At 32.4% G+C, this 25,902-nt stretch overlaps 1 protein-coding gene across 2 annotated transcripts; it reads left to right on the top strand.

Moving 5' to 3' along the window:
* MS3_00003423 (uncharacterized protein) lies at positions 1–25,902 on the top strand. Of its 2 annotated transcripts, XM_051211216.1 has the most exons (6): positions 1–831; positions 15,567–15,697; positions 21,953–22,186; positions 23,684–24,428; positions 25,005–25,161; positions 25,202–25,902. In XM_051211216.1, exons 2-6 carry the CDS (start codon positions 15,686–15,688, stop codon positions 25,209–25,211), a joined length of 1,158 nt encoding a protein of 385 aa, XP_051071254.1. In that variant the 5' UTR covers positions 1–831; positions 15,567–15,685; the 3' UTR covers positions 25,212–25,902. The 2 variants fall into 2 exon arrangements, with proteins under 2 accessions (XP_051071254.1, XP_012802185.3); XM_012946731.3 differs by having other exon boundaries at positions 1–861; positions 15,597–15,697; positions 25,005–25,902.

The raw sequence follows: 25,902 nt of genomic DNA, 5'->3' as shown, positions 1-25,902 counted from the left end.
GAGAAATCGTAAATTTTATGAAAATTCATGAAGAAAATACGGCGTGAACAAGTTATGAGACATTGAGTCCTTCAGTCAACTCTAACTGGCACATCAAAATGAACATTTTAATATCCCAGTTCAGTTCAGAATAGTGAAAAGATATTTTGAAAGAGTTTATACTAATCAAACATTCCATTTATTTCACGTTATGTACAGAATATACATTCCTATTTCTGCAAATTCTGAATTCGTCAAAACTCGAGTAGTCGTTAATAATAATAAGTTAAATATTGAGGCAACAAACTATGTAAATAGCATAACACTAGTTCACTTGGCATATTTTGTTGAGTCACAAACAAGAAAATTGTGAGTGATTTGTTTTCGTCAATATCATACTTTACACTTGTTTATTTCAGAACAGAGTATCGATCAGAGAGTAAAGAGAAATTGTTATAAACAAACTTCTGTGGAATTTCATCAATGATAAACAGTAATGTCCGCATTTACCACCTTGTGTTTAATGGTGAAAAATTCAGCTTCGACCTTCCTTTGAAAATCTATATCCTACTCAGTCCAATGGTTTCATATTAGCAACGAAACTGTTTACTTTGGCCAGTATAATTACAGATTAGTACTGATCAAGCGTGTTGAAATTTACTGCTCAGATGCACGGAAACAGTATTTCTACACGTATTATCAAGATCAAACTATTGAATTTCAAAACCATTTCATTCACACTCACCCGTCCCATCATGTGTTCACGTAAATTGTAGTTCAATTATTTGTAATATGTTGAGGTGTAATCTTTTCGAATGGCGTATTAGTTAGTTAATAGTTTGAGGTAATAAATTATCTTTGATTTTAGCTGGATGGTTTATTTGAGTTTTTACACATCATGCCTTTTTATATATGAGGAAAATATTAATATATTCCGATAGCCAATCAGATGTTCAGAATTGAAATTCTATTCAGTATTGGTTGCAGTTTAATTTTCACTATATGTATATTGTATGCTACTTATGTTGATATATGTAAGTAGTATGCAACACCAATCAGAAGTATAATACTTATCAAAAAGAGATTGAGAAGATTGAACTGAAGAGAACAGAAAGGAAAATATAAAGGGATTAGAATAAAAGCAGAATTGGAAGAATTATGAAGGGTGTAAAGAATAACTGAAAGATGTGTCAAAGATATATTTGATGTATATTTTTCACATTTCAACAAATGACTGTGTGATGGTTCATTAGACAATAAATTTGTTTTCCCTACCTGAATACTTCCTTCACTCCATATGTATTTGAAGTATTACAGTTAAAACTCCTTAATTTAACAAAAAAGTATGAAAATTAATTAAGAAAATATGCACTCTGGATTATTTAACATTTATTTATTTGAACACATAGATACTGTACGAGGGAGCACCTGGTTCATATGAGCCACACAAATCTCATTTGAGTTATCTAAGGGCTGTGATACTACCCGGGTGCCCAAACTGAAGCAGGTGGTTTTCTTAGAGGACCACACCCCAACCCTTCGACCTAAAGGTCTGATCCACAGGGCAGCGGGATATCGTAAAGAAATGCAGTCCCATGGTAGCCGGTGACCAACAATTGCTTCATACACCATTTGTTCCCGCAGGATACTGGAGCCCATGTGCACCATTGGTTTGGAACCAGGGTTTTTCAACTCCCTAGGTGGACTCTCAGTGTCCACCAACCCGGTTGAAGCACCGGACATTCGCTTTTCGTCCTCTCAATTCCGTAAACAACACTCCCGCCACGAGAAGGCAGTGAGTAGGACTTCTTTGGCAGAGGCTATATACGTGTGGCCATGTGAGAGCATTTCCAGAGGGAGAGCTGACTCTTTTGCTGCGAAGAACTCCAGCTTTGAGGCGTCGCTTGTATTGTAGTTTAGTGCCTTTTTGAGAGCTGACTCTCCCCACTCTCAGCCATACCAGGGCATTTGGAGCCATTAACAAATACATTTTGTTAAGAAGAGATATTTGTCGATATTTCATAGAAAAGTAATTGGATTATAAAAACAATTTTTGTTCAACTTAGGAACAATTTAATTATTTTAATACTGAGTCAGATTAAAACAATAGTAAAATAATCAAGGATATTTTTACTTTTATCAACCATGTCGTAGCTTTTCTGGATTTCAGAAACACTATTCTGGAAAATACTGGTGAGCTACGACGAGCGGTAATAATTTGAGTGTACTTTGATTCTAAAGCATTAAAAGCATAAAGTCAAAAATTTTGCATCCGTAGGTTGATCTGTTGGTTCTAGATAATGTGAAGTTATACAGTTGTGACTTATTTCTGTTAGAATTAATCTCAGTTAAGGGATTGATGAAACACTTGGACGTTTTGTTTGGTCATCTGAGAATTATATCCATCTATTTGGAATGGTCTAAGTTTCTTCGGTATTTTTATTCAATAAATACAGAAGGCAGAGTTAGAAAGCCATTTGCCAAACCAACGAATGATTTGGAAATCACAACTAGTTCAGTTTTTAAATCTCGTTAAACCGAATGATAATGATCCTAGATTATGTAATTATTTAAACTATTTTAGCATACCAACTTTCAACTCTTTTTGGGTATGGAGTTCTATTGCATGTGAGTTCTAAAACAAACGTATCCATAGTGTAAAATAGATAAATATATCACAACTGTCAGTGCTTTAGTTTGAATTCACATGAACACGTTTCTCCGACAACTGATCTCCAAAAACGAATTAAATATTGAAATTTATTGCTTAGATACATGAAGATAGAACAGTTGTTTATGAAGAGAACAAATATCTAACTGTTTTCTCAAGATACCTTAAATTTACATTCTACACAACAAACTGAATTTTGTAACTATAATTTACAATAAATCTACTTAGTCCTAGAAACACACTTTTCTCAGAGTCAGAAAATGTTCGTATAGTAATTCTAAGGAAATCTAATTTTGATGAGTAAAAAGACCATTTGATATTCCAAAATTATTCTAGTCATTCTAAATATCAAAAGAATAGAATTTAATATGGCTTATAAGTATTTTAGTTTTCTAAAAGACTCCCAGAGATGCTGTAATCAAAAAGATCTTAGGTGATAAACACTTAACATTCTTTGACCTGTTCTAACGCAGTTTCTTAAAAAGAAAAAGAATCTAGTCGAATAAATGTGGATAATGAAGAATTAATATGAGTTTTTTAATCAACTATTCCCTATGTGCAAACACAGACAAAAATGCACTATTTGAACAGTTAGTTAAAAGCCTTTAAAATAAACATAAAAATTAGAACGTTATACTTCGATTCGCTGAGTCTGGTTATTAAGAGTCGGGTTGCTCTATCAATCTCATTTTTAGTTTATTCTAGAAGTGGACAAATTCCAGCCGGTAAAGCTCATCTAAAGTTACAGATAAAAATGATCAGAAGATAATAAAATGAAATCAGTCTGAATAATAAAAGGACTTTAAAGTGAAATATCAAAACGTGAGTTTAAAAATTAAAATTTAGCCGAAGTAATCAAGAAAACATAATTGTGCTGATTTCTCAACATTATGTACACCAGTTGTTTCTCCAGCATCTGTTCAAGAAAATAGTTTTCAACCATTGTCACAACAATAATTGAAGATTCAAAGCGTTTGGACAACAATTTAAAACGTTAATCACCATATTTCAAAAATGAAAGGCTAATTATAAAATATAAATGGAACCGTAAGACAAGATACACGAAAATGAAACATAACAGAGGTTTGGAAGAGAGTCTTTATGTCTCAAGTAGAGACAACTAAATGAACAACACTGAAGTATATAAAGTGTGTCGCATACAATCAGTCAGTCAGTAACAACGTAGAACTTCGTACGTACGTACATCAGTTCGAGTTGCCACACCACATTAGCACAGAGATGCAGTTGTCGATTCAAATCCCATAGTGGTAGAGGTAATAAGAGTATAAGCAGTAATCGGGAAGATTAGGGTTTGGAGATGTTATTTAAAGAGTATAATCCAGTGAAATAAATTTGGAAAGAGGAAAAAAGGGACATAAAGAATTCAGAAGATTAGAATTTGGGAGAACAATAATAACCAATGAAAATAGGTGTCAATTACGTGGCTCTGCCACGTTGTAAGGCCAACAACACTAATTCTTGTAGCGAAACCAACACTCCGCAATAATGCTGATTTGGGTCAACCCTAACTGGTACATCAAAATGAACATTTTAATATCCCAGTTCAGTTCAGAATAGTGAAAAGATATTTTGAAAGAGTTTATACTAATCAAACATTCCATTTATTTCACGTTATGTACAGAATATACATTCCTATTTCTGCAAATTCTGAATTCGTCAAAACTCGAGTAGTCGTTAATAATAATAAGTTAAATATTGAGGCAACAAACTATGTAAATAGCATAACACTAGTTCACTTGGCATATTTTGTTGAGTCACAAACAAGAAAATTGTGAGTGATTTGTTTTCGTCAATATCATACTTTACACTTGTTTATTTCAGAACAGAGTATCGATCAGAGAGTAAAGAGAAATTGTTATAAACAAACTTCTGTGGAATTTCATCAATGATAAACAGTAATGTCCGCATTTACCACCTTGTGTTTAATGGTGAAAAATTCAGCTTCGACCTTCCTTTGAAAATCTATATCCTACTCAGTCCAATGGTTTCATATTAGCAACGAAACTGTTTACTTTGGCCAGTATAATTACAGATTAGTACTGATCAAGCGTGTTGAAATTTACTGCTCAGATGCACGGAAACAGTATTTCTACACGTATTATCAAGATCAAACTATTGAATTTCAAAACCATTTCATTCACACTCACCCGTCCCATCATGTGCTCACGTAAATGAATGTTAAACCAACGACTGGTTGTTTTGTAAGATGTTTTATCTATGGTTCATTTTGAGAATAAATCTGTCAACGTCTGCAAGCAACCAAGAAATTTCACATCACTTTCGAATTGCCACTGCAGATGATGATATTCTATTAGCGCTCGACCATTTCAATATCACAAACACTACTGGTGCAACACTGTTTATTATATAATCCGGTATTGTTAATAGCGAAATAATAATAATTCATAAGTGATGAGTAACTGATAGCTAAGTAATTAAAGTCGCGTGTAAAGCTGCTAGACAGAACATCCAGAGGACAACGCAACAATAAGGTTACTAATAAAGGTAGTTCTAGTGAAAATAGACTCATAAAATAAATGATTATACTTTTTACTGATTTCCGATTCTGTTAAGTAGAAACACTTCGAATAACTTTAATAATCATTTGTGTTTCATATGTGCAAATCCATTGATCGTGTTAATATATTACCCTGAAAACAGGGAAATCTACTCTGAATCTGAGGAAAGTAATAATTGCCCATGTGGAATTTCTCGAATATATATGAATGCTTTTTAGGACTGAGGTCTGGTAAAACTGTCATTCTGAATTTACTGAACTGTTCTGTTTGTGAAAAAGTTGCGATAACCTGAAGTAACGGGATCTCATTACCGAAATCAAGGAATGTAGTAAAAAACGCTCACAAATACTTTCAAAAATATTTATGATTGTTTTAAGGTGATATAAATGTTGTTGACTGAAATTAGTCAATAAATGGCAACCGAAACTCAAGTGAGAACTGATAAAGAAAATAGAATTCACTAATTTAAAAAATTAAAAGATATACATTTTCCCAACTAGTATCGTTGCAATGTATACATTTTTTATTATTTTATACCTTGTCTATAGTTATTTGCTTATTAACATTTACAATCCACAATCATTTCATTTCAACACTTATAGATATTCTCGATCATTACGTATCTGCAGATAGCTTATTCTATTTTAAAGAACATATGGATATTCATTCGAGAGATTATTTTTGTTGACCATAATTATTCACTAAAATCTCCATTTTAACGAGTATTCTGAACTTACTTTCACTTAGAATAGATTTGTGATAACAAAAACAAATTATCTAATAGTGCGTTTGGAGTTGTTTTCGAAATGCTGTCGATTTCCTGTTTATGATATTGTTTACTTATTTTTCATATATTAAGACCTTTATTAAAGTCCTAGTTATCCTCACAGTGACCTATAAATTCTCTAAAGATTTTTGAATCGATTATTTAGGGACAAGTTAACGTAATATATTTTCATTGAAATACTATTTTGAATTAAATTAGAAAAGAACATAATTTACTAAAAGGCTAAGATGTTTGTTTCTGTATAGTTTTTTATATTCTATTTTCAAATGCATTGGTTTCCCGTAATTATTTAAGAAGTAAGCTTAACTAGGTGTATTTCTGTGATATTTGTATGTAGTGATAATTACTTAGCACATTATTGCGCACCTAATTCGAACTACGAAGTGAAAAATAAAATAATTATATAGCTCAGTAATGAAGTAAATTTTCCAGTTAGTCCAATTGCTTAATGATTTTACAAGTTGTATACACATATTAGATCATACATTAGCGACTAGATCAATTTATTTAAATTTATTGATCGATCATAACATTTAAAATGGTATGTGGTTTTGTGGGTGAAGTGAAGTATGTAGATGGACCAATCAGATTTCGGTACGGAATTTATCTGTACATTATAGTTGGTGTCAATTCTTGATGAAAATCCCAATAATTCATACTTACATTTTTGTCATTCATGTTAAATCTGTTTACCAATTTCCTCTGAAAAACTTTCTTACCACAAATCATTTTATCATCATACATTGTTTACTCGTTGACCAAAAAGTAGTTCAAGGTCATCCATATGCCTTACTCTAACCTAATTTCTTTTTATTGTTATTCTGAATGTTGTTTAATTTGTAGTTGATATATAAAACGGTCCACTTATACATTCTTGTTTTCTTTCTTGAGTCCACAGTAATGTATCGTTTTTAATCACCATTTTAAATTTTGATATTCTGTTAGCGTTCGATCATATCAATAACATAAAGACTACTTGTGCATCACTGTTTGTTACAGAAAGTTATGTTCTTAACAATGTAGTCAATTCACTTGATATTATTTACTTGTATCTTCGCATTGTTATTTAGGACTGCATTTGATCAGTCTCATATTGTCATATGTGCATCCTGTGAGAACTGCCTCGATATTGTCCCAGAGTGAAAATCAACTCTGAGATGCAGGTACATCCGGCTGACGAGTCCCAAATGAGACGAAACGCGCGTCCTGGATTCCACTACTAACCATTTTCTATATTTACCTAAAATGCAGTCAGTGTTTATGCGATATTATTTTTCATTATCTTCACTTGTTCTTACTCTCTCGTCTGATGTGACAGAGTATCAGTGACTGTATAACGGAATGCAGTCTATGAGATCTTGTTCTGCTGTTGAACCATACTCCTTGCCGATAACACCTAGGTTACTAGAAATAACGCTGAATACGCCCAATACACAGTGTTAACTGTACCGGTTCTCCATACGGACTAGATAAAGTCAATTAAATGGCTACAATTTTTTATTCTTTATTCGTATTTTCGAGATATAGTATACTTCGACATCACGAGGTTATAAAGCCCTATCTAAGAAACTCTGTTGGCCGATTTAACAGTAAGTTCAAACACTGATAACTCCAACAAGTAATTCAGAGTATGCTCCCGAAAGTACATTAATTACTTTTAGTGAACTTGAATCTTCAGCATTTGTACCGCTTGTGGACAAACATTAAGCTATAGAAGAACGTTTGATAGTCGGGACAGAAGATATATTAAGATGTGAAAATGGGATTTATATTTAAACAAAGTAATTCGGGATGCTACTAAATGTGTGAAGGTAGTTTTTACCTCTTAGTTACCCACGCTATGGAAGGGTATTTCCTCTTGACTTTGTAGCCCGACCATAGATTCCAGTGAACAATTACTCTACGCCAATCACACAGAGTATGTTGTGAGAAATTTTTGATATGTTGGCTCCGTTCTTCAGAAAGCCTTACTGACCAAGACAGAAATAATTGAGGTGTGACATTTTTACGGCTGATCTTTTCTGACTCATTTCTACGGTTGTGAGAAAAAGCAATCTCTGTAGATTCCGGTCATCTGGGGAAAATACCTCACGTCACGTCCATCTACATTCAGCATTATAAATTGTCAGTTGGACTTAAAATTACCGCTTCTAGACCTACCGTCCTCCAACTGACCTACCGAGTATTGTAGGACCTAAAGGAACGAATATTTCAGTCAAAACGGATTAAGTTATTAAAATAAGAAAGTTTGACAACCAAGTCAAATTAGCAGTTACAATCGTCAAACAGAAAGTACTAAACAAACTTGAACTATGTGTAGCGACCTGTCTATAGACGTAGGAGGTCATGATTCAAAAGAAATACTGTGAACTGTAGATTAACAAAGTTCTAGATAGTCGTTGTCTGTTTTATGAGTTTCTCAATACTTTTACCGTCCATCATAACTTATTCAACACCACGTTCCTGATCCAGCCTGCACTATCAAGAAACTCACTTATCTGTATCTTTTTAAAAAATGAAAAACAGGAGAATCAGTAAGTATGAGTGTTATTTTTAATTTTGTCTCAACTTGTTAGGTCCCGATAAACATAATGAATGGTAAATTTGGGATCCTTTTATGGACCAATGCTAAACGTATATTTTTATCGTATAATTGATGAATAACTAAACTATTCATATTCTAAACTTTATTTTGACCTATGAACCATTATTATACGTTTTACTACTCTTGAATTATGCCCTGTATATTAGTCACTGCCTCCCACATTCACAGCCACATTTGGCCAACTTTTGTACAAATGTTATTTTCTATTTTATGCTACGTTGTGGTCTGTTTGATTGGTATGTAAACTCAGTATGTTTGAAATATAAAGATTTATATTACAGAGGCTGAGACTGGTGTTCTGGACTTAACTGGCTGGGCTAGGCGGAAAGCAGGACCAATCAGGACTCTAGGCTGCTCGCACGTGTCGTTGGTCAGATCGACAATTCACTGCTTCTGATTGGCGGCTATGGGCTATAACACAACTCAATATGGCAAAAATTTAAACCTCATTACAGTTGAATCTTTCAAAGATTTCACTGATTTAATGACAGATTATCCTTATTACTAACCGATTATCTGACTGTTTATTATAATTTCAAGTTAACTAGACTTATTTGACAGCATACAGTTGAGTAGAAAGCTGGGAAACTCAATGAACTTATTGAGTTCTCTAAACACCGTTGACTTGCTGTATGAGAATGTGTTAAATTAACGAACTAATATTATTCTGAAGAATCACGTTTAGAGTGAAGCATTGTGCGAAGCAGAGGTTTTAGAATTTGATATTCTAACTAGTAATTCTCAGAGCTGTTCACCACAAATTGTATTGACCATAAATGCACTATTAACCAAGTCAGAGAGAAAGCATTAAACATAATTTAATACATTTGTTATCTCTTGAAGCAGCATTAATTTATTAAGATTGTGACTTGAGGTAAACAATGATTCTTCTAAACATACAAGTGGTTAGTATGACTGCCAAATGCTGCTACCTGCTATTCATTGCAACAAAAAGAACCTAAGTAGTGGACCTAAGAAAGAAAACAAGAATGTATAAGTGGACCGTTTTATATATCAACTACAAATTAAACAACATTCAGAATAACAATAAAAAGAAATTAGGTTAGAGTAAGGCATATGGATGACCTTGAACTACTTTTTGGTCAACGAGTAAACAATGTATGATGATAAAATGATTTGTGGTAAGAAAGTTTTTCAGAGGAAATTGGTAAACAGATTTAACATGAATGACAAAAATGTAAGTATGAATTATTGGGATTTTCATCAAGAATTGACACCAACTATAATGTACAGATAAATTCCGTACCGAAATCTGATTGGTCCATCTACATACTTCACTTCACCCACAAAACCACATACCATTTTAAATGTTATGATCGATCAATAAATTTAAATAAATTGATCTAGTCGCTAATGTATGATCTAATATGTGTATACAACTTGTAAAATCATTAAGCAATTGGACTAACTGGAAAATTTACTTCATTACTGAGCTATATAATTATTTTATTTTTCACTTCGTAGTTCGAATTAGGTGCGCAATAATGTGCTAAGTAATTATCACTACATACAAATATCACAGAAATACACCTAGTTAAGCTTACTTCTTAAATAATTACGGGAAACCAATGCATTTGAAAATAGAATATAAAAAACTATACAGAAACAAACATCTTAGCCTTTTAGTAAATTATGTTCTTTTCTAATTTAATTCAAAATAGTATTTCAATGAAAATATATTACGTTAACTTGTCCCTAAATAATCGATTCAAAAATCTTTAGAGAATTTATAGGTCACTGTGAGGATAACTAGGACTTTAATAAAGGTCTTAATATATGAAAAATAAGTAAACAATATCATAAACAGGAAATCGACAGCATTTCGAAAACAACTCCAAACGCACTATTAGATAATTTGTTTTTGTTATCACAAATCTATTCTAAGTGAAAGTAAGTTCAGAATACTCGTTAAAATGGAGATTTTAGTGAATAATTATGGTCAACAAAAATAATCTCTCGAATGAATATCCATATGTTCTTTAAAATAGAATAAGCTATCTGCAGATACGTAATGATCGAGAATATCTATAAGTGTTGAAATGAAATGATTGTGGATTGTAAATGTTAATAAGCAAATAACTATAGACAAGGTATAAAATAATAAAAAATGTATACATTGCAACGATACTAGTTGGGAAAATGTATATCTTTTAATTTTTTAAATTAGTGAATTCTATTTTCTTTATCAGTTCTCACTTGAGTTTCGGTTGCCATTTATTGACTAATTTCAGTCAACAACATTTATATCACCTTAAAACAATCATAAATATTTTTGAAAGTATTTGTGAGCGTTTTTTACTACATTCCTTGATTTCGGTAATGAGATCCCGTTACTTCAGGTTATCGCAACTTTTTCACAAACAGAACAGTTCAGTAAATTCAGAATGACAGTTTTACCAGACCTCAGTCCTAAAAAGCATTCATATATATTCGAGAAATTCCACATGGGCAATTATTACTTTCCTCAGATTCAGAGTAGATTTCCCTGTTTTCAGGGTAATATATTAACACGATCAATGGATTTGCACATATGAAACACAAATGATTATTAAAGTTATTCGAAGTGTTTCTACTTAACAGAATCGGAAATCAGTAAAAAGTATAATCATTTATTTTATGAGTCTATTTTCACTAGAACTACCTTTATTAGTAACCTTATTGTTGCGTTGTCCTCTGGATGTTCTGTCTAGCAGCTTTACACGCGACTTTAATTACTTAGCTATCAGTTACTCATCACTTATGAATTATTATTATTTCGCTATTAACAATACCGGATTATATAATAAACAGTGTTGCACCAGTAGTGTTTGTGATATTGAAATGGTCGAGCGCTAATAGAATATCATCATCTGCAGTGGCAATTCGAAAGTGATGTGAAATTTCTTGGTTGCTTGCAGACGTTGACAGATTTATTCTCAAAATGAACCATAGATAAAACATCTTACAAAACAACCAGTCGTTGGTTTAACATTCATTTACGTGAGCACATGATGGGACGGGTGAGTGTGAATGAAATGGTTTTGAAATTCAATAGTTTGATCTTGATAATACGTGTAGAAATACTGTTTCCGTGCATCTGAGCAGTAAATTTCAACACGCTTGATCAGTACTAATCTGTAATTATACTGGCCAAAGTAAACAGTTTCGTTGCTAATATGAAACCATTGGACTGAGTAGGATATAGATTTTCAAAGGAAGGTCGAAGCTGAATTTTTCACCATTAAACACAAGGTGGTAAATGCGGACATTACTGTTTATCATTGATGAAATTCCACAGAAGTTTGTTTATAACAATTTCTCTTTACTCTCTGATCGATACTCTGTTCTGAAATAAACAAGTGTAAAGTATGATATTGACGAAAACAAATCACTCACAATTTTCTTGTTTGTGACTCAACAAAATATGCCAAGTGAACTAGTGTTATGCTATTTACATAGTTTGTTGCCTCAATATTTAACTTATTATTATTAACGACTACTCGAGTTTTGACGAATTCAGAATTTGCAGAAATAGGAATGTATATTCTGTACATAACGTGAAATAAATGGAATGTTTGATTAGTATAAACTCTTTCAAAATATCTTTTCACTATTCTGAACTGAACTGGGATATTAAAATGTTCATTTTGATGTACCAGTTAGGGTTGACCCAAATCAGCATTATTGCGGAGTGTTGGTTTCGCTACAAGAATTAGTGTTGTTGGCCTTACAACGTGGCAGAGCCACGTAATTGACACCTATTTTCATTGGTTATTATTGTTCTCCCAAATTCTAATCTTCTGAATTCTTTATGTCCCTTTTTTCCTCTTTCCAAATTTATTTCACTGGATTATACTCTTTAAATAACATCTCCAAACCCTAATCTTCCCGATTACTGCTTATACTCTTATTACCTCTACCACTATGGGATTTGAATCGACAACTGCATCTCTGTGCTAATGTGGTGTGGCAACTCGAACTGATGTACGTACGTACGAAGTTCTACGTTGTTACTGACTGACTGATTGTATGCGACACACTTTATATACTTCAGTGTTGTTCATTTAGTTGTCTCTACTTGAGACATAAAGACTCTCTTCCAAACCTCTGTTATGTTTCATTTTCGTGTATCTTGTCTTACGGTTCCATTTATATTTTATAATTAGCCTTTCATTTTTGAAATATGGTGATTAACGTTTTAAATTGTTGTCCAAACGCTTTGAATCTTCAATTATTGTTGTGACAATGGTTGAAAACTATTTTCTTGAACAGATGCTGGAGAAACAACTGGTGTACATAATGTTGAGAAATCAGCACAATTATGTTTTCTTGATTACTTCGGCTAAATTTTAATTTTTAAACTCACGTTTTGATATTTCACTTTAAAGTCCTTTTATTATTCAGACTGATTTCATTTTATTATCTTCTGATCATTTTTATCTGTAACTTTAGATGAGCTTTACCGGCTGGAATTTGTCCACTTCTAGAATAAACTAAAAATGAGATTGATAGAGCAACCCGACTCTTAATAACCAGACTCAGCGAATCGAAGTATAACGTTCTAATTTTTATGTTTATTTTAAAGGCTTTTAACTAACTGTTCAAATAGTGCATTTTTGTCTGTGTTTGCACATAGGGAATAGTTGATTAAAAAAACTCATATTAATTCTTCATTATCCACATTTATTCGACTAGATTCTTTTTTCTTTTTAAGAAACTGCGTTAGAACAGGTCAAAGAATGTTAAGTGTTTATCACCTAAGATCTTTTTTGATTACAGCATCTCTGGGAGTCTTTTAGAAAACTAAAATACTTATAAGCCATATTAAATTCTATTCTTTTGATATTTAGAATGACTAGAATAATTTTGGAATATCAAATGGTCTTTTTACTCATCAAAATTAGATTTCCTTAGAATTACTATACGAACATTTTCTGACTCTGAGAAAAGTGTGTTTCTAGGACTAAGTAGATTTATTGTAAATTATAGTTACAAAATTCAGTTTGTTGTGTAGAATGTAAATTTAAGGTATCTTGAGAAAACAGTTAGATATTTGTTCTCTTCATAAACAACTGTTCTATCTTCATGTATCTAAGCAATAAATTTCAATATTTAATTCGTTTTTGGAGATCAGTTGTCGGAGAAACGTGTTCATGTGAATTCAAACTAAAGCACTGACAGTTGTGATATATTTATCTATTTTACACTATGGATACGTTTGTTTTAGAACTCACATGCAATAGAACTCCATACCCAAAAAGAGTTGAAAGTTGGTATGCTAAAATAGTTTAAATAATTACATAATCTAGGATCATTATCATTCGGTTTAACGAGATTTAAAAACTGAACTAGTTGTGATTTCCAAATCATTCGTTGGTTTGGCAAATGGCTTTCTAACTCTGCCTTCTGTATTTATTGAATAAAAATACCGAAGAAACTTAGACCATTCCAAATAGATGGATATAATTCTCAGATGACCAAACAAAACGTCCAAGTGTTTCATCAATCCCTTAACTGAGATTAATTCTAACAGAAATAAGTCACAACTGTATAACTTCACATTATCTAGAACCAACAGATCAACCTACGGATGCAAAATTTTTGACTTTATGCTTTTAATGCTTTAGAATCAAAGTACACTCAAATTATTACCGCTCGTCGTAGCTCACCAGTATTTTCCAGAATAGTGTTTCTGAAATCCAGAAAAGCTACGACATGGTTGATAAAAGTAAAAATATCCTTGATTATTTTACTATTGTTTTAATCTGACTCAGTATTAAAATAATTAAATTGTTCCTAAGTTGAACAAAAATTGTTTTTATAATCCAATTACTTTTCTATGAAATATCGACAAATATCTCTTCTTAACAAAATGTATTTGTTAATGGCTCCAAATGCCCTGGTATGGCTGAGAGTGGGGAGAGTCAGCTCTCAAAAAGGCACTAAACTACAATACAAGCGACGCCTCAAAGCTGGAGTTCTTCGCAGCAAAAGAGTCAGCTCTCCCTCTGGAAATGCTCTCACATGGCCACACGTATATAGCCTCTGCCAAAGAAGTCCTACTCACTGCCTTCTCGTGGCGGGAGTGTTGTTTACGGAATTGAGAGGACGAAAAGCGAATGTCCGGTGCTTCAACCGGGTTGGTGGACACTGAGAGTCCACCTAGGGAGTTGAAAAACCCTGGTTCCAAACCAATGGTGCACATGGGCTCCAGTATCCTGCGGGAACAAATGGTGTATGAAGCAATTGTTGGTCACCGGCTACCATGGGACTGCATTTCTTTACGATATCCCGCTGCCCTGTGGATCAGACCTTTAGGTCGAAGGGTTGGGGTGTGGTCCTCTAAGAAAACCACCTGCTTCAGTTTGGGCACCCGGGTAGTATCACAGCCCTTAGATAACTCAAATGAGATTTGTGTGGCTCATATGAACCAGGTGCTCCCTCGTACAGTATCTATGTGTTCAAATAAATAAATGTTAAATAATCCAGAGTGCATATTTTCTTAATTAATTTTCATACTTTTTGTTAAATTAAGGAGTTTTAACTGTAATACTTCAAATACATATGGAGTGAAGGAAGTATTCAGGTAGGGAAAACAAATTTATTGTCTAATGAACCATCACACAGTCATTTGTTGAAATGTGAAAATATACATCAAATATATCTTTGACACATCTTTCAGTTATTCTTTACACCCTTCATAATTCTTCCAATTCTGCTTTTATTCTAATCCCTTTATATTTTCCTTTCTGTTCTCTTCAGTTCAATCTTCTCAATCTCTTTTTGATAAGTATTATACTTCTGATTGGTGTTGCATACTACTTACATATATCAACATAAGTAGCATACAATATACATATAGTGAAAATTAAACTGCAACCAATACTGAATAGAATTTCAATTCTGAACATCTGATTGGCTATCGGAATATATTAATATTTTCCTCATATATAAAAAGGCATGATGTGTAAAAACTCAAATAAACCATCCAGCTAAAATCAAAGATAATTTATTACCTCAAACTATTAACTAACTAATACGCCATTCGAAAAGATTACACCTCAACATATTACAAATAATTGAACTACAATTTACGTGAACACATGATGGGACGGGTGAGTGTGAATGAAATGGTTTTGAAATTCAATAGTTTGATCTTGATAATACGTGTAGAAATACTGTTTCCGTGCATCTGAGCAGTAAATTTCAACACGCTTGATCAGTACTAATCTGTAATTATACTGGCCAAAGTAAACAGTTTCGTTGCTAATATGAAACCATTGGACTGAGTAGGATATAGATTTTCAAAGGAAGGTCGAAGCTGAATTTTCACCATTAAACACAAGGTGGTAAATGCGGACATTACTGTTTATCATTGATGAAATTCCACAGAAGTTTGTTTATAACAATTTCTCTTTACTCTCTGATCGATACTCTGTTCTGAAATAAACAAGTGTAAAGTATGATATTGACGAAAACAAATCACTCACAATTTTCTTGTTTGTGACTCAACAAAATATGCCAAGTGAACTAGTGTTATGCTATTTACATAGTTTGTTGCCTCAATATTTAACTTATTATTATTAACGACTACTCGAGTTTTGACGAATTCAGAATTTGCAGAAATAGGAATGTATATTCTGTACATAACGTGAAATAAATGGAATGTTTGATTAGTATAAACTCTTTCAAAATATCTTTTCACTATTCTGAACTGAACTGGGATATTAAAATGTTCATTTTGATGTACCAGTTAGGGTTGACCCAAATCAGCATTATTGCGGAGTGTTGGTTTCGCTACAAGAATTAGTGTTGTTGGCCTTACAACGTGGCAGAGCCACGTAATTGACACCTATTTTCATTGGTTATTATTGTTCTCCCAAATTCTAATCTTCTGAATTCTTTATGTCCCTTTTTTCCTCTTTCCAAATTTATTTCACTGGATTATACTCTTTAAATAACATCTCCAAACCCTAATCTTCCCGATTACTGCTTATACTCTTATTACCTCTACCACTATGGGATTTGAATCGACAACTGCATCTCTGTGCTAATGTGGTGTGGCAACTCGAACTGATGTACGTACGTACGAAGTTCTACGTTGTTACTGACTGACTGATTGTATGCGACACACTTTATATACTTCAGTGTTGTTCATTTAGTTGTCTCTACTTGAGACATAAAGACTCTCTTCCAAACCTCTATCCTCCTCTATTCTCATCTTGTGTGATTATTTTCGTTGAAATGTTGTTGTTTAATAGTTGTATTGCAATTTAATGGGGCTGAATCAGTTCTCATATTGGAGATATCTACCGTTCGTCATTTTGTGCGAAATTTGTTCATTTTGAACTTGTGGTGCTTTTAAGCATATCGACCTTCTGTTTATTATTTTATTTGGTCTGGTGTAGTGAACGAGATCTCAGGTATGTTCATCCAATATTTTGTTTAACACAAAATTACGCAATGTCTTCATAAAATATGGGAATCATACTTTAAATGTCTCATTCTTCAAATTCACTATTTATTTCTATTTCCTTCTCTGCTTTTTTCAATTCGATCTTTTTAGACATTTGCTTCTAGCCATTTAACTTTTGATTATTGTTAAATGCTAATTATTTCTGTCGACGCTATCCATGCTCGTACATTATCTTATGTTATCACATCTTCGTTAGTTTTTTTAATTAATTGATTTACCTAGATTTCAATGATAGGTTTTATTTTCTTGAATAGTATTTTTTATTTAATTTCAATCTATTTATCCTGCATCTCTTAATACCCTGGTACGGCGGAGGTTGGTGAGAGTCCGCTTTCTCTTTCGAAATGCTTTCTAATGGCCACGTGCATACAACCACTGTCAGAGAACTCCTATTCTATCTTCTCAAGGAGAGCGTGATGTGGGTGTGAAAAGTGAATTTCTGGAGGTTTAAACGGGTTGGTGGATACCGAGGATCCACCTAGGGGAATGGAAAATCCTGATTCCAAACCAGTAGTGCACATGGCGTATGAACCTATCGTCCTCTCCCAATGTTGCTCCACTACTTTGGGGATTTGACCTTTAGCTCAAAGGCACAGGGAGTGGCCACTTAAGAAACCAACCCGCTTCGGTTTGGACACCCGGTTAGTATTCCAGCCCTCACACAAATCGAATGACCAAGTGTCTCGCATATACATTTGATGCCTCCTTGTACCGAAGTTTATGTGTTTACATAAAAAATAGAAAATAAATATTTGTCATGTGGAAAGTTTTTTGATTTTTAATTTGCTGAAACTAATCTAAATTGACCTTTTATTTGACAGTTACTCTAGTACTTATTTTATCTTTTGGTATTTAGTTAGTATGTTTCCAAGATAACTGGAGAAATAGAAATAAAAGATAAACGTTTGAATGTTAGTTCCATGTAAAAGCGTGTTTCAATTTCCGTCAATATTGATGTTCAAAATATAATGTGGATTAATTGACTTCACTACCATAATTATTTATTATTTATGCTGATTTTTTATCTAGTTTTATATTGCCACTTTTTTAATGGTTAAAAATGTAATTATATTTACCATTAAAAAGTTGTGGAGATTGTTGAACTTCATTGAAATCATAAACCGTTGATGATGTAACTCGAATCATTCCCTGCTTTCAATATAATTATATTTGATCCAGTAACATACACATGCCTCTAGGAAAGTCATTTAGAAAAAAGCTTAAGAAATACTTTGTATATAAAATAAAGTCTCTGATTTACTTGCAACATGTAACACATAGTATACTGTAAAGGAGGTCATAATTGTTACTAGTAATATGTTTTCCGGTTTTTCTGCATTTTTTTCATGAACTGTATGGAATCTGACATAAATATGTATACGTCCAGGTTGTTATATTTCACATCACTAAGTTGAGTAATTTGAAGAGCTTGAAGTTCAGTATAATGTACGTAACTTGAAACATAATTTGTAGTTTTTGTATGTGTTTTTAATTGAAATATCGATGCTCTTATCGTGTTTTATGTGACCGTGGTCATTATTCTGTTTATTTTTGTATGATTAGCGTATGGTTATGTACATAATAGATGCTTGTACCAAAGTGTAATCGTAGGTCATAATAGTAAATAGTAAACAATCATGTTTAATTAATTTTTTTTGTCAAGACCTAATCCATTAAACTTTCCTATGTCGTCATACTTTCTGAGTACTACACTCACACGACCATAAGTTCCGATCTGTCCTTGAATATGTTGTGTATGTTGAGTAATCTATAGTGTGAAAGAGTTCAGGTTTTTCCTCAAGTCTTTCAAGAAACTGAAGTTTGTTCACTTTATTGCCCAATGAAGTTTACCTCAGATGTTAATAAAAATAATGTATGAGTAGAAAAATTAAATTTTCAAATTTTCTACTCATTGGATTATTATAAATATATTTTATTTTTATTAATAACAATCTATATAATGCTCAATTTATTTGAAATTATCATTTCAAACCTTGATATAATCTCATTAATAATTGGATTAAATTGAACTTCAGATGCTTTTTCAATCTTAATATGACTTAAATAAGTATCGTTATCCTAAATAACATTTCCCTTTAAGAAAAACTTCAGATTAATCTATAAAAATTATATACTTTCATTGGATTTTGAGTGAATTAGCCGTGAATTCTTACTGTTTCATATACCCTAGTTAACTAAATTATTAATGATAAATACAATAATTTAGGTGTATCTGCCACATTTACTGCAAGTCTCTCGTCCAATTTTGTTGGAAGGATGTTTAAATGCACACAATGAATAAATACAATTATATAATCATACGATCGCAAAAGGTTCTGTTTTTTATCATGACTTGTTTGAATATAAGTTTTCTATAAACTTTTGTTAGGATCAACTCCTTTTTTTATGTATTTTTCTCACAGTAACACGCAACAGAAGCTCTTATAAGTGGCACTTTTCCTACAAATATTCATGCCACTTCTTGTGACTTCTTATGAAACAGGATTTGTCATTATTTTCATAAGTGACCGCTGAGGATCTCATCACTAGAGTGTTATTAAAATACGTTTAGGAAATAAGTTGCTTTTGTCCTATTTTCAGTTATTTCTCACCTTTCGATAGTAAGCAAATTTTATTTAAAGAGAGAATTTCTTCCTTAAGAAAATTAATGTTAAACTTTCAAGTATAACTCGAAAGAACTGTGCACAAGACAGGAAATTTATTTTAGAAGACTACTGAAAACAGGGTGAAAAATCGGGTGATACATAAATATTTATGAAGAAAACTGGATTAAAATGGTTGTCAAAAGCAGATTAACAGTTGTGTATGCAGTCAACTACTACATGATGACTGTTTTAAGGTGAGATGAGGCTTGAATTTTATATGTACAGAGCTTATCCTGAACAATTAAAATAAAGTATTTTTCCAAATTCAGGTTTTCTAATGATATTGAAATGTTTTATCATATTTTGTTTAAGTGAAACCATTCATTCAATGAATGTGCTTGATTTTCAATGAGCATAAGCTATATTTCTTTGTACGCTAGTCTTGTTATTAAAACCGCTAAAATTTAATAAACACGTTAAGTGAAGTAAGTTCCATTTGTTTTCCAAGAAGATATTGGTAACAAGAAAAATGTGAATCCATGATAATTTGGCACAAAAATATCAAATTATATACGACGGTATCGAGCATCAACTTGTGATAAATGAACATGTTGTGTTTAGATAACTTTAAAAACAGACTATGAGTAGCTGCTATTGTTAAAAAAATAGTCTACTGATTCTGCAGTTATTCTTACATTTCACCCATTAGTTGGAAAATATTAATCGACAAATTGTCCGTCAGGCCTCTTCTTATTACATAGATCTTATTATTCTTATATTGTAATCTTGTTGTTGTCTGACCTATGTGATAAAGGAATAACTTGTTTAAAATACAGCTTTCCCATACTTTTAGATGAGTTTACGCACATACGGTTTCGAACGTAAATTGAATAATTTACAAGTTTTAGCAATAATTTCTCAAGCATTCATGCATTTATTGCTTTGACCTTGTTTACATCATTATCGCTCACTGATGTGAACTGTAAGTTTTTCCTATGAATATGATGAAAGATAATACAATTTCAGGGGTTCCAATTCTAAAAGTTGAATTTATGAGTCGATGTAAGCTAGACCACCACTTATAATCTGGAAGAACTGGATGGCCGTTTCGTCCTAGTATGAAACTCCTCAGCTGTGCGCATCCACGACCTCGTATATGGGACTCGAACCCAGAACATTCGGTCTCGCGCACGAACGCCTAAGCTCTAGACCATTGGGCCGGTATCAACCGGTGTTAATGTCTAACTACAATCAACCCACGACCTTGCGCAGTCATTCATCCATTATCCAAGTTAGATACCTGTCTCTACCCGATACGGATTGAACTCCACTGGTTACGGCTTCTCACCAGAACTCTAGCTTACATCGACTCATGAATCCAACTATCAAAATTACTACAATCTCCGCAAACCCCCATTGTGATTCCACCTATTATTTTAAAAGTTCATGTTATATATTTGGACAACTTAGATAAAAGGGTTATTATTTAAAATATTTTTTATTTATGTGAACTGGTTCATGATTCCTTAAGTTTTGTAGTGATGTAAGCTGATTAGAACAAGGTGGTACAGGCAATACTAAAAGTGACCTCTTTTTATCATGATGCATTAAATAGTTGTGATTATGACTGTGACGTAAAAAACAGGTGACATTAGTTGATGGAGATGGAGTAAAATCCAATAAATATATTTCTCAGCTATTTGGTTACACTTTGATACATTTAAATCACGGTTTGGAATATTGTTTTTTCTAACAGATCTTATATGAACTAGTCATCTTCAAGAAATCATTGTTTTATGTATCACTTCACAACTTATTACTTGGTCACAGTATATTATATCATTTTACAAATTTCTAATTAAGTAGCCTAAGAATAACTTAGATATCAAACATTCTTTGTTAATCGCTTATTAGTAGATTAGGAATCTTTATTTGATCATACACTCCAAGTATAAGAGTACTTTATGAATAACCAGTGATTCATTTTCGTTCAGTGTCTGAATAATAATTTATAAATGTTTTATTTATTGGCTTACATAGAAGGGATGTTATGAAATTTACCAAAATTAATATAATCAATGACTTTTATTATCCTTGCAAAAAATTAAAAAAAACAATCTCAAAAACATAAGGGAGATAGCTCATACTAAAGATCCAACTAATTCAGTTTTTAAATTTAATGTACTTTATTTTACTAGGATGATATCTAAGATCACTTAATATTCATTTTACCATACGGTTGAATCGATTAGCGTGAAAACAGTACATTTTACTTTCCTTATTATTAGATAAAATCAGAGTTTGGCAAAATTGTTTTGAAATCAGAAAATGAAGTGGATTTATCAGATGAAGTGAAAGGATTCATTAAAGATGTCGAGAAGTATGACTTCATTAGACTCAGTCTTCCTGATATAAATGGAATCCATCTGAGTAAGTTGCTTCCTACCCGCTTTGCTAAGAAGTTGGCAATGGGCCAGGTGGAAATGTATTCAGGGTCTATAGCATTCGGACCAAGATTTGAAGTAAGTGAAGATAAATCACGATTTTTCTTAAAAATACATGCATCTTATGTATATACAATTTAAGCTCTTGGCTGCTTAATCCTTATTTGATGGGAAAAATTAAAAAAATTGTTGATGTTTTTAAATATTTCGCTTAGGTTCAAACGTCTATGGTAGAATACTCACTTGAAAACTCAATATACTTCAGATCCATATTCTTTACAGTCAAAAGTTTGTATTCAAGAAAAATAACCACTTACTGAACAATTTGGTTATTATATGGCTATATTTAGAATATATTGTCACTTGTAAAACCAGTTTCTGAACGGCCGTGATTATGACTTTCCTGAAAATAGAGCCTCAGGTGGCAATATTGTTTCCGTTTTTCATAAGAACTTCCTTGAAATACAGTAGAAATTAAGAATATAAACATAATTTTCCTTATCCTAAAGGATAACACTGTTATCGGCTTAAATAAAGGGGCAGGCAAATAGAATCCAAGGATACATTCAATCGGTTATGATCAGAAAGTTTAGTGAGAAAATATTTTGTTTCGTTTTAAACAAATTGTTATGCGATTTAACAAAGCAGTTTTATCTCGTTCATAATAGCAGTTATATCCCATCTGTTTAGTTCTGTACAGCATCATAGTCATCGATTCTCATTATTCCAGTTTTTTATTTGGATAAGTGTGATGAGTTGTGACTGATAGGTCACAACAGACTACTGAATAGGGATTTACTATGTGTATCATTCATACAAAAGATATACTTCATTAATCAAAGTAATAATTATGGTAAGGCCTAGTGGTGCTTCAGGACAGTAAACAAAGTCAACCAAAACTTTTAATTTTCAACAAATTATCAGTCAGCTTTTGCGAACACTTACGGTTTCAATGGAAACTACACAAGCAATTAAGCTAATTAAATGTAATATCGTTATCAAATTCCATCTGCACCGATTAAAAGCCTACTTAATCATGCTAGAATTCCTCTCAACTGATCTATTTGTCGACAATTTATAACTTTGTTACATCCTGTTTACTAACTGAAGTAATTTCACTATGAACCCAGCATTTGCAAAATATGAAAACAACACATTGAATACATCATTTGCACATTTTCCTTGGATTGTTTTTCACAAATTCCATCGTTCTTTTATCCCTATTGCCACTCCGGTTAAATTTCTTTGTTATTTTTCTCTTCTGTCAGTGGGAATCATACTTTCAATCCTTGATACATTCTACTTATAACTGTCCGCGTAAGTAACACACACCACACTTCTATTAAATTGAAATGATGGTTTAAGCAGCATTTTAGAGATATGTGATCCACAGTTATGAATTAATTCTCAATACACAGTAGATTTTTAGAAGTTCGTATTTTCTTGTTTCAGTTTTATAATTTACTTCATCTGCAAATTTTATAATTCATTATTTCAATAAAAGTGTACTTCATTTTGTTTTCTATTTGCGAAAAATTATCAGTCACAATAAATTTGAGCTGTCTTCACATTTAGATGATCAGCATCCCAGAAGTGGTTGAAAGGAAACATATTAACAGTGTTTTGAAGCCAGATTTCTCGACTCTGCATCCGTGTCATTGGATTTCACAAAAGAATTATCCTTACACACAAAAGGACAATAACATGTTTTTGAACGGAGAAGAAGATGGTAAATATTCATTTTGTTCCGTTTTGTGCGATATATACTGGCCTAATAACCAGCCAATGTATGCCTATCCAAGATTTGTTGCTCAAAGGCTTATCAAAGAGCTGGAGGATAAATATAATCTACGGTTATATTCAGCTTTTGAACCGGAGTTTAGGGCTTTTGTAAAGGGAAGCTATGAGTCATCGTGTTTAGAACCAAAGTCGAACGACGTTATCCAATTTATCGACCTTAAAAAGCCAATCCCTTGGACAAATTTTAGAGACATGTACAGAACAAGTTTACTGTCCGTTTATGAAAACTATTTTGCGGATATTGATTACAATATGCAGCTAGCAGGGATCGATATACAAGATTACAGTAATGAAGATGGCGAAGGACAGTTAGAATGTCCGTTAATACCAACATGGGGGTTGTCGGCTGCAGATAATTATTTTATATTGAAACAGGCTGTAAAAGAAATTGGAACTAAACATGGGATGGAAATTTCGTTTATGACTACACCATTACTGGATTCCAGCTCTAGTGGGTGTCATTACAACCATTCTCTGTGGTACTCTGATAATAATCGTAATGCATTTTACGATGATAAAGGTAAGTCTCGATCGATTGATTTTGCAAATATTTCATTTTACTCAAAATCTCCGCCACTAAATATTTATCTGGTATAACGAATATCTTTCTCGAAATATCCTTCTTTCAGATGACGACAGATTTCTGGAATATATAGAGGATTTTGATCAAAACAGGTGTAGTTAATTTGACAAACAAAACTGTTTGTCAACATATGTCGTGCTTTTAACTATTCAAACTTATCATTATGCAATGTGCAAAGATCTCTCATCCGAACTGAGTTTTTCTTCTACTTATCTTGTAGTTTGCAAAATCCTTTTGTGTTAACTTTGATGCTTAAATATTTATTATCTACTTTAGAACAGATTATTATGCCGTTTCACTATACATCTGAGAAATATATTTCACCCTAAAATAGTAGGATAAGAAAACCAGATAGCACATGAAAAATGCATGCACTGGAACGAATTTATCAACTTTCTCTCTCTCCATATATATATAAGATGTTTTAATGTTATTTAAATTTTTATGCGTATAATATGAACTGAACATGAATAATGTAATTTAAACTAAAGTTCACATTTTTTGCCACGTCAGATCCTGATCGATTATCTACTCTAGCTCGTCACTGGATTGGAGGGATCTTGGAACATTTACCAGCTATGTTAGCTGTTTCTTGTCCAACAGTAAACTGCTATAGAAGACTGCATAAACATCTTGCTCCCTCCTGTGTGAATTGGGATTTTCATGATAGGTATGTATCAGTTCGTGTAAAAAACTTTAATGAGAAACAGACATACATAGAAAATCGTATACCATCGTCCGCATCTTGTTCTTACCATGTGCTTGCTGCCACAATAGCAGCTGGACTAGATGGCTTGGAACGTCAGATACACCCTCCACCTTCAGGTTTGAAACTAGCAAATGGTCAAATTGGTGCCTGTAAAGTACTTCCCAATACAATTCAACAGGCTCTACATAGTCTTATGGATGACAAAATACTTGTGAACAAGTTGGGAGCAGATTTTGTTGATTGGTATATTCAAGTAAAAAAGAATGGAGATTTATCATCACTTGGTCATTTAAATATACATGATAATACTGAAGAAACACTGGCTTATGAAAGATATGAATATTTCAACTTTATGTGACTCACTTCACAGAACCAGTTTATTCTATCAGTTTATTCCAACAATGATGATTTTCTCAGTAGCTATTGCATGTAAAGCTACTTACTTTTAAATTTTTATTCTCTCACTTTTTATAAGTCCCATTCTATTACTGCTATTTCACCTAGTCATTCCTATATTACTCTTAAGATGGGGTTGACTACTTTTACATTTCATTCCACTATAATCCACTATTTTTTAAAAAGGATATTATTAATGTGATAAGCAGTTTAATAATAATGAATTAAAAATGAGACTAGTTTGATGTTTGTTTTATTAACATAATGCATTTCAAGGATATAATGAATCTCCTAGTTAGGCTGTAT

Source organism: Schistosoma haematobium, chromosome ZW (assembly GCF_000699445.3).
Source record: "Schistosoma haematobium chromosome ZW, whole genome shotgun sequence".
NCBI lineage: Eukaryota > Metazoa > Platyhelminthes > Trematoda > Strigeidida > Schistosomatidae > Schistosoma > Schistosoma haematobium.
The sequence above is the reverse complement of the archived record's forward strand: the minus strand, read 5'-3'. Positions and strand labels throughout refer to the sequence as shown.

Coding starts and splice junctions, on each gene's coding strand:
- MS3_00003423 (XM_012946731.3), top strand. Junction 22,187..23,683: donor CATTCGGACCAAGATTTGAA/GTAAGTGAAGAT, acceptor CTTCACATTTAG/ATGATCAGCATCCCAGAAGT. Junction 24,429..25,004: donor TGCATTTTACGATGATAAAG/GTAAGTCTCGAT, acceptor TTGCCACGTCAG/ATCCTGATCGATTATCTACT.